The 10,026-nt window shown below is 43.8% G+C and overlaps 1 protein-coding gene across 3 annotated transcripts in view; it reads left to right on the forward strand.

Moving 5' to 3' along the window:
- Window positions 1–10,026, forward strand: part of gab2 (GRB2-associated binding protein 2) — a 35,521-nt gene extending 25,495 nt beyond the window's left edge. For 2 of the 3 annotated variants that reach the window (XM_061047043.1, XM_061047045.1), the window contains exons 3-10: window positions 2,183–2,411; window positions 4,628–5,220; window positions 5,925–6,022; window positions 6,207–6,486; window positions 6,650–6,740; window positions 6,880–6,982; window positions 7,118–7,240; window positions 7,354–10,026. In XM_061047043.1, the coding sequence (XP_060903026.1) occupies window positions 2,183–2,411; window positions 4,628–5,220; window positions 5,925–6,022; window positions 6,207–6,486; window positions 6,650–6,740; window positions 6,880–6,982; window positions 7,118–7,240; window positions 7,354–7,497 (1,661 nt within the window). In that variant the 3' untranslated portion in view covers window positions 7,498–10,026. The remainder of the gene's footprint in view (window positions 1–2,182; window positions 2,412–4,627; window positions 5,221–5,924; window positions 6,023–6,206; window positions 6,487–6,649; window positions 6,741–6,879; window positions 6,983–7,117; window positions 7,241–7,353) is intronic. The other variant, XM_061047044.1, reaches the window with a different exon arrangement.

Raw genomic sequence — 10,026 nt, forward strand, 5'->3', positions numbered from 1 at the left:
TATGTCACTCAGCAACCAAAAAGGCTCTTTTAATGCATCGCTGTTGATAGTCTGATGTTTGTTTCCAAGCTGAAGAATGTCGTGGGAAAGACTCTTTGTCTCTCGTTTGATGTTTGGGTTTTTAAAGAAAAGTGTTCCTAGGAAATGACATCCAGCAGTAACTGATTAGCCTTTACTTTAGTTGCGCAATGCCCTCCCAGTTAAATGACTTTCCTTTGTGAGACGAAGTTTAAAAAAATGACTCCTCACTTTACTTAATAAACATTTACCACGTTACATCGAGAGTCACAGTACATTAGGTGGTGCAGGGCCCAAGAAGCACCTCGGGGGGGGGGGGGGGGGGAATAGTTGTGTTTTTATTTTCTGCTCTTTTCTCGTCTTCTGTGCTGTGGTTCCACTGACTTGATGGAATTGCTTCCCAGTGGCAACATACATCATTAGATCCATTAGTGTCAGTGATGAGCCATGTAGGCTATTTTGTCAGCAGACCAGACCAGTCGTCTTTTTCTCGTTCTGATTCTGACGGTCATGTGCAGCAGTAAATCAAAAACATGCTCTCGGGCGCACACAATATTCTTCTTTTGAAGTTTTGTTTTAAGCATTTAAAACAAGTCAGCAATCCCCTCATGTGTTCTTCCATGTATCTCCCTCCTCTGGCGGGGCGGATGGGGGGGGGGGGGGGGGGGGGCTGTCTTTCTACAACAAATCAATATATCTACCCATGTTAGTGGGCCTAGTACTCACCGCACTGGATGAAAGCTTTTACAAAGCTTTTTGTGGAGAAAAGAGATGATGCCTAACCTAGGGAGAGTGGAATCACTCAGAACAATGGTGTAATTGAGGATCATTGGGGGGAGTCCCTGCCTGTGTGGCTGTGGGCCTCGGTGTCTCACTGATGTCCACTGGCCTGTAGACCCCACAGCAGAGGCCTTTTCCCCCTCAGGCATGGATGTGACCTCATTCGGCTAACTGTGCTCCAGAATACCCCCCCCCCCCCCCCCCCGCCCTTTTACCATCCCACACACACACACACACTGCATCTGTGTGTGTTCGTTTTTTTGTTTTTTTTCTCGCTGTGGTCCCTCTGTACGGTCAGCTCACATCATGACTCACAGACCGTTGGCCTTTTCTTAAAGGGCAGTTTGACCCTGAGCATGCTTTGTGAAGGTCTGAGAGAGGAGGAGAATGGTGGAGGACAGGCAAGGGAGCACAGGGAAGATACATCTCAGATTCCTTTTAGATTGGATCTTAAATAGCTGACAGAAAATCACACTTTTTATATAATGAATAAAGAACGTTAGTCATTTATTTCACACAGATATATCATACAAAGATTCAAGTTTCTTACAGAAGAAGATTTACTATTGTCTTGTCTCTTTTATCCTTATAAATCAAATTATTTCACTCTAGTCTCGATTTTGGCTTTAGCGCAAATCCTCATATATATATTAATCAGTCAAAGAGATATTACTATGAGCGCAAGATGATCGGTGGTGTTTCTCTCCTCTCTCCCATCAGCTGTTGCACACAGAAAACATGGGTCGATGGATCAGTGGGCCGCCCACTCTCCACTCCTACATCTCAGTGTGCACCTCCTCATTTTGGCCTCCTGCCCGTTCTATTCCCAGCATCTCTATCTCAGATATGTGCTTCTTTTGTAGCCTTTTCAATGCGGCTATCACGGACGTCGCACGGATACACTAAAGACTGTGCGACTTTGTTGTGCGTACAGTCCCTCTGTTGGAAACAATGGCCATCAAAAACACAATCAAACAATCCACCCTGGAGAAAGCAGATAACTTGTGTCATGTGCTGTCTAACCACTCACAGCCTGCAGCCCAAAAAAAAAAAAAAAAAAGCAGAGGATAGTGTTTTCTCCCCTCCCTGGATACAGATCCCTCCTCTCTATTGATTAGACAGCAGACTGAAAGCTACTGAATACAAGACTCCATGCAAAGCAAGGTCATGTTAAGTCTTAAACCCTCAAATGATTTACAAACTGACCTTTGACTTACGGATTCTGACAACAAATGGAAAGTGTTAATGTCATTATTGTTCTGAGTGTTGCCCCCGTAGCATCATGATGTGCAATGTGCAAGAAAGTCTTTCAAACCTCAAGATGGGTTTAAGTAAATCTGTTGTGGCTTGAATGACCATTAACTCCAATTTCTCCTGTCTGCAGATGGCAGGTTGCACCATATGCCGCGTTCTGTCGGAGCAGATGTCCCGGGATCAATGGCTCCTCTGACCGGAGAACGCAAGCCCTCTGCCCCCATCCACTCCAGCCAGCCAGTCCTCTTCACCTTCGACGTGCCTGTCCGCCACTCACACCACGGCTCCCTGTCCAACAGCGCACCCCAGGACTACCTCCTCCTTCACCAGTGCATGAGCAGGAAGACAGAGAGTGCACGGTAAAGGTCACGACCCTCAGGCGTCCTGTGTCAGTTTCCTGTTATCCCGTAATGCAGGTCAACATACAGGTTTACGGCGCTTCCTCAGTTCAGAAGCCCCTAAGGGTTAGGACTACTGTTATGGGGGGAAATGATCTGCTTATGGGTCTATATGGGTTCATGTTTGTGTTATAGCTATTTTGTAAAAATAATGTATTTTGAAGTGATGCGATGAGTAAGTGACAGTTGTTCCTAGGGTTGTCATGATAATAGCATTTTAACTTTGATATCATACTACTAATAATCACATGAAATTGATACCATGGCACCAAAGTCATAGATATACATGGTCATTTGCGAGCAAACTCCTGCACATTCTCTAAATTGCACAATTATTGGCAATGTTTTGAAACTTGCAATTTAGCGTGTATGCAGGAGTGTGTTTTATGATGGCTCCATCCGTTTCCCATGTAGATGTCTAATGAAATAGATGAAGCTTTTTAAAGCTCTGGTACTTTTAGATACTATCAGTTGTTGAAATAACAGAGATTTTTAAACATGTGGTATTGAAAAGTAAAGAAGTATTGACACTTTGACAACCTTCATTACTTTCTTTAAGAGGGGCAGAGAAGTCTAAATTCATACTTCTGAAAAACTTGAACAAAGACAACGTCAAATTTTTTTGTTTGTTTGTTTTTGTGTGCAGACTTTAAAATTATTTAACGACAAACTTATCCAACGAGTCAGTTTTGGGGAATACAGTGTATGAAATAGCACAGAATGAAGATACTTGATCACAGAAATGCAAAAATTCAGTAAATCAAATGTTGCCATGAACCACACTGGAAACATAACGATTATGTGGATAAAATATTAGACATACGAAAATAAAAAAAATGTGCAGGTAGGGATATGTGAAATATTTGTTGTTTAACAAGCATACAGATTTGTTTGAAAACATGCCAGGGAGGAGTACTTAAGGACCACGTTTTTATTTTACATTTAGTCTTGAGGTTTTTCATCATCATTCACCTTCTGCCATCATACCCGCTTTCTCGAATTAAAAACGCTGCTTTAATAATGATGCCATGCAGGAGATAAGCCGGCCCAGTAGATGATCAATGAGGGTGAAGCTGCAATCCATCACTCCTATAGGTTGAGACTCGCAGAGGGTAGAAGTGCCCTCTCAGCCACACCATTTGCACATAAATCTGCTGTGTTGGACCTCTGTGAAAACCCCAGGAAATCAAACCTCAGAATCCATCTCATCAGCTTTATGCAGATATTTCTGTCACTCCCTCACTACAGTCTGCTCGGTGGGTCTGCTAATTAAGACAGACATCTGGTGATGGAGTACGATTCATGTCAGGATAAACTTCACAGGTCTGATGACAAATGGCGTGAATTAATCAATGCAAAACAAACCATGCAGCTACAAGGATGGGAGGCAGAGCGATTAACGAAATATTGATAGATGATTGAAACCCTGGCGTGAAGGAAGAAGAATAATGAAATGAAATGTGCCATTTAACATGTTGAAAGAAATGAAGTCAAAGAGAACAAAATGCTATGCCAATATAAATTGTATTACTTTGACGCATTACTCATTTGCATTTTAAGAATTCTAAATAAGATTGAACTTTACCATTAGATAAGTACAGTGGAGCCTCATAGACAAAGACTAGTGTAGCCGTAAAGAAACGACTCACTGAGTATATCTTATCCTTGCATTGGCTAACTTAGCCAGGCCATTGGTCAGCTAAGTGGCAGGAAATGTCTGTGCTGTAAGGCTGCTCCAGTTGGCACTCAAGGTCAGGTTCTACAAAGGAGCTGGAATATATGAGGCCCATCCCTGGGGTACCTAGCAGAGGCTGAAAAAACTTGTAATTTACATCGTGGTAACAAACATGCTGCAAAAGTGTGAACAATCAGCTTTTCAAGAAAGCAATGCATGTACCAAAAATAATTGATATGCTGTAGCAGCACCATGGGTCTTGTGCAGAGTTGTGTTTTTTAATTTAGTCCTGTGACCTAAAGATTCCTCTGAAGTGTTACAGTGCCATCTAGTGACTATTTGAGGTATTACATTTAGATGTGCACAGCTACATTATGAGATCATTTTCTGCCATTTTTCCATTTTATTTTTTGTCTTCTTGGGAGTTGTTGCTTCATTTTGAAAAAAACGTGCAAAGTAAAAACTTGATGCATTGATTGTCATGTCTTTCTCCATGTTGCAGGAGTGCCAGCTTTTCCCAGGTCTCGCGAAGCAATCTGTTGATGGGGAGCGACTCTGCGGTGCAGAAACTCTCCCATGGCTTCTCCCACTGTCTGAACGGCATGGGCGCTCAGCTGCATGGCTTCTACAGCCTCCCGAAACCAGGGAAGCACCAGTCGCCGCTGCACGACGACTCCCCCCAGGAGGCCTGCTACGTGCTGCCGAGGGGTTACAGCTCCGAGGCCCCTGCTCACAGCGCTCTGGGTGAGCCCGAGCTCGAAAGCGAAGAGATTTACACCTTCAAAATGCCTTGCAACACCCTCGCCACCATGCACAACAACGAGCGTCCAACTGACAATTACGACCTTCCCACGACGCCTGGCTCTTTCTACCAGATCCCCCGGACGTTTGATAAGAATCACAATGCCTTGACGCCCTCCAGCTCGGAATCCTCCTGTGCTCCTCCGCCAAGGCCCCCAAAACCCAGTCAGGGCTCAGAGGGCCAGTGGGGGAGTCCCCAGTCAGTGGGGAGCCAGAACGGAGATGTGACCGCAGTGTCAGTTATCCCTCGCAGGAATACTCTCCCTGCTGTCGAGAACATCAGGCTGCACAGAGGTACGCTGACATTTAGCGATTTGTCTGCTTTCTAAGCATGCGCCTCATGATCGCCGCTTTCTCTTTCATAGAATCCCTGCTGACTCATACAGATCTTTTTGCAATCACGCATTTCCTGTTTTCAAAAAGCGAGTCTGACTCAATCTGTGGTTTTGCAGAGACTTTTTCTTTTTGCTCCCTGCTCCCCCATTCACTCACTCTTTCCCCTCTTCTTCTTCTTCTTCTTCTTCTTCTTCTATTTCTCATCTTCCGGATTTAACGCTAGCAGCTGAGCAGAAACAAACAGTCTAGTCTAGCAGACACTGTTCCATTTGAGACACTAATGAAATTCAAGCTATACAGCCTTCTCCAGAATGCCTCGTTCCAGGCTGATAAGCAATGAGAAAAAAAAAAACTTGCAGACACACGACACGGCCTCTTATTATCCCCTGTTCTCTGCTCTGCCAAGCTTAAGCTCACGTCTCGTATGGACTGTGTCAAGAATTGACCTGTGACCCTTGTTAGTGAGGCTACAGGCTGTTCAAACACCTGTACACACAAAGACTAATTACAAAGCAATGAGTCATGTAATGAAATATGAAATGTGTTGTGTTTTTAATAATAATAAACAGGAGTTCACATGATCCTGCATTTTTTTATTCAAGTTGACCTTCATTGGAGACATTTTTGTACAACGCATATTTGACACACATCTCTCTCCACAGGCTCCTCCTTTGAAACTAACAGCCATCACCGTCCCATCCATTTCAGTAACTCAGGCCAGTCTGTGGAGTCTGTCAATGACGGGTTCAGCTCCTACCTGGTGAGTCATTCTCTCCTTTAACTGCACTCTCGTCTACAGAAAGCGTCAGAGCGGGTCACGAACCGCCGAGATAGAAAACCTTATTCTGCCGTATTTACTCCCAACTGAGGGCTGCGGTTTTCCTGCAGTATTGAGCCCACAGAGTTTAAGAGTGTTGCTTGCCCTTTGTCTCTCTTCGCATCAGAGAACCAGAGCCCCTCTGACACGGTCGGACAGCGGCAACTCGGATGACAACTATGTGCCCATGAATCCTGGCTCCTCGCCGCTAAGCGCCGCCCAGGCTGACAGTCCGAAGAATATCTACATCCCAATGAGCCCCGGGCCACATCACTTTGATTTCCCGGGATTCTCCGCAACATTACCTGCCCGCAAGGGGAGCAGTGCCTCCCTGTGTCACCGGCCCAGCCGCCTCAGCGATGTCACCCCGCCGCCCATCAATCGTAACCTCAAACCTAACAGGAAATGTAAGTTATCGACAGCCGAGTTCTTCACTAATGTAACGCACGGGTTCCTGTGTCTCTACGCTCTCATGATTATCATTAAATCAGCTCTAACGTCTGCGTTGTTCATTGTTTTTACAGACACCATGTTTGTAGTTGACAGTGTTTGGTATACTGTTTCCCACAGCAAAACCAACGCCTCTTGATTTGAAGAACAATGGGATCATTGATGAGCTGCCATTTAAGAGCCCAGTCACCATGTCCTGGACACGACCTATGTGAGTCTCATATTAAGCTAGGTTACCCAGGCCACACACACACACACACACACACACACACAGCCTGATGGTACAGATAAATCCTGTCCTGCGTCTGTGTGTGTAGCAGCACTTACAGTCCTGTCTGCTTTTCCTCCAGGCCCGCTATGAACTCCATGTCCTCTCAGCATTGTCGACCAATCTCTACACAAAGCATCACCAGCACTGACTCTGCAGACAGTGAAGAGAATTATGTAGCTATGGTGAGTCCCAATAGCTGGAGGGGAGATCAGGAGAGCACATTATGTTCTTTTTTTTTTTTTTAATCTACTTGTTTGCATGCTATAGCTTCTCACTGCACCCTGTGTGAGTGAAACCTCCTGTCCTGTCCCCATTAGCAGAACCCAGCGTCTACCTCCCCAGCCGTGAGTGGCACCAGCAGCCCGGCCCCTAGGAAATGTGGCAACGTGGACTACCTAGCGTTGGACTTCCAGCCTGGGTCACCCAGCCCGCACAGAAAAGTATACAGATGATTTCACACGAGTGAAACCGTGAAAAAAAAAACTGTTTTGACCACAGTGTAGTCTGCCCTGACGTCAGAATCTCACTTCTTCCTTTATTTATCCTTCTGCAGCCCTCTACATCCTCTGTGACCTCTGATGAGAAGGTGGACTATGTGCAAGTGGACAAGGAGAAGACCCAGGCACTGCAGAGCACCATGCAGGAGTGGACCGACGTGCGGCAGTCCACTGAGCCTGCGAAGGGAGTCAAATCCTGACACTGACCCGTGCAAACAAAAGAAAATGGAAGACAAAAAGACACTTTTAAGTGAAGCATCTCTGGTGTCACGTTTCTATCATAACTACGATGACCGGTTGGCCTTGTTAAGAGACTGAAATATTTGAACACAAAGCCATGCAACCTATCCTATGCCTGATCTCTGTGACGATTTTTAATGCGGTCTCGTGCTAACATGCGGAATATCAGGCCATACAGGAGAAGTGCCCTGCCAAAAGCTCTTCACGCAGACTGTTAGAGCATTAAACGGAGAAATGTTCAATTAACGTGTATGAAAATATCATTCCGACTCGTCATTCCATCCTGAAGAAATAACCACGTGTGTCATGAAAGCTGTCTGACTTTGGCCCCCTTTAAGAGTCAAACATTTTTGTGCATCCAGCAGGTTATTTACCCCCTTGCTGCCGTTTAAAAAGAGAAGCAGAGGCTAACTGGTCGATAACCTTATTAATACACTGTAAGAGTACGCTGACTGGTCTCAGCAATGCCAAGATGCACTCCAATTTTGGCATGCAGGCAGACTTTCTCTTTTCACTTCAATCCATCATTTGTGCTGAGTCTTGCAGAAGCAGTGAAGAGATTATTTTCACTGCGGGCAATAATTTCAGTTTAGCAGTGCATGTCTGGTAAGAGAAGTGGGGGCGGGGGGTGTGTGTGTGTGGGGGGGGGGGCAACGCTGCCTTAACACATACATAAAGGCCCATGTCAGAAGCCCTAATGATTACTTTACATGGTGGTTGCCCCTGTTTCAATTAAGTGTGAGCCCACACCATATTTAAAAAGCTGTCAGGCTGGAAGGCAGGCCGATTGTTTCAGCGCAGGTAAAAAAAAAAAGCCTTGCAACGTCGAAAATGTTCAAAATGAAGTAAACACGACAGAAGACAGGAAAAAGCTTCTTGTATCTATGTAGGTTTGACTATAGAGGTCAATTCACTTCAGGTAATATCTTAATACATTTCATTGTTAATGTGCACTGACCAAGAAAACAGAAATAAAGCACGAGGTGTTCTTTTCCAAGGAGTTTAGTTATCCACCTTCTGTTCTCTGTATCCCGTAGAGACCGTAAACACAAGCTAAGTAGGAGCAGAATAGCATATTTATGTTTTCTGGAACTCCACCATTTGCTGATGTATGTCTTTGCTCTTTGATATGCCACACACTACAGCGAAGTCTCTGAGGAGTAATTGTTTCCTGTATGTAAATTATTAATAGAATGACATATTTGCAGCGCATCTTGTTGACTGTTAGAAATCTGATGCACTTGTCTGAGACAAAAAAAAAAAAAGTGCACTACAGTGGTGTACAAAATGTGCTTTTCTTGCAAAGGCAACCTGCCACAATGAAGATTTGCCGGTGATCCTTGTCACGCAAAATGAGTTTGAGAATGGATGTTTGTCTTCATGTTCCTGAACTGTTCTGTTTCGTTTCATTTGCCTTATATTTTCATGTCAGTTGAGATGTACATTTTGCCTTGGAAATATTATTCCCAACAGGAGCCATATTGTATTTAGGAAAACTGAATGTTCAGTTTCTAGCTCAACCTAAGTCCAGTATTTCACTGTGGGCTGGAACCACTGAAAGGGTGAACCCCTTTGATCTTAATATGAAAAGTGTGGCCATGCAGTTCTAGATGGTGTTATTGATTATTCTGTTGAGATTACCGACTTAATGTTTTTCTACCATTTTTACAGTTTTTTGTATTCTTTTTATGATTCTTTTCTACTGATAGGTGTAAGCAAGAGATATCCCCAAGGGTCAGGTCAGACTAAATTAAGCTACGTTTGTTACATCTTGTATTTTATTTCCTTTTTTTTTTTTCTTTCTTTTTTTTTTTTTTTTTTTCAAATTTCCAGGTTGAATTTTGTGATCTAGTCATGAAACGGGAAGGCTGGTAGTTTGAGTCGCACTGGCAAAGCCTTCCTGCGTGGACTGTGATTCACAAAGAGTGAGAGAGGGAAGAAAAGACTGAAGAAAAGCCTGTCTCCTCGTCAGTCTCTGAAGTGAAATGGATGTGTAATTTATGATCTAGGGAGACCTGTCGTAAGCAGAAGAGCTGTGTATGTGTTGTGGTAGATTGTGAGTTTTTAGTATGTTCAATGACAGCTTGACTGGGCCAGATTGAAAACACTGCTCAGATCTACTGTCAGACTGTCACTGGGTTGACGTACTGTACTAGTTGATATCGTTGTTGTTGTTTTTTTACCACTGATATTGCTACTACTGTAAAGCATTTTGCAGATTGCCTGTGTGTTAATTTATTAATTTATTGTGCGTTTTGGAGTTGATTCTTGTAAAAAGGAAAACAAAAACCAAATAAGGAAAACCTTCTCTCTACTAACATTGATGTATGCAAGCTGTCTTGATTTGTGTGAAGCAATATTACAAAAGATGCCGGAGTGATGGTGATGTGGTACAGTTCATTTGGGATACACAAGAAAACAATACTTTGTTCTTCCTGTATAATGGTAGACTAAAAAACCTGTGGACATAGAATAAATCAAGAAGTGAA

This window comes from Labrus mixtus, chromosome 9, assembly GCF_963584025.1.
Source record: "Labrus mixtus chromosome 9, fLabMix1.1, whole genome shotgun sequence".
Classification (NCBI taxonomy): domain Eukaryota; kingdom Metazoa; phylum Chordata; class Actinopteri; order Labriformes; family Labridae; genus Labrus; species Labrus mixtus.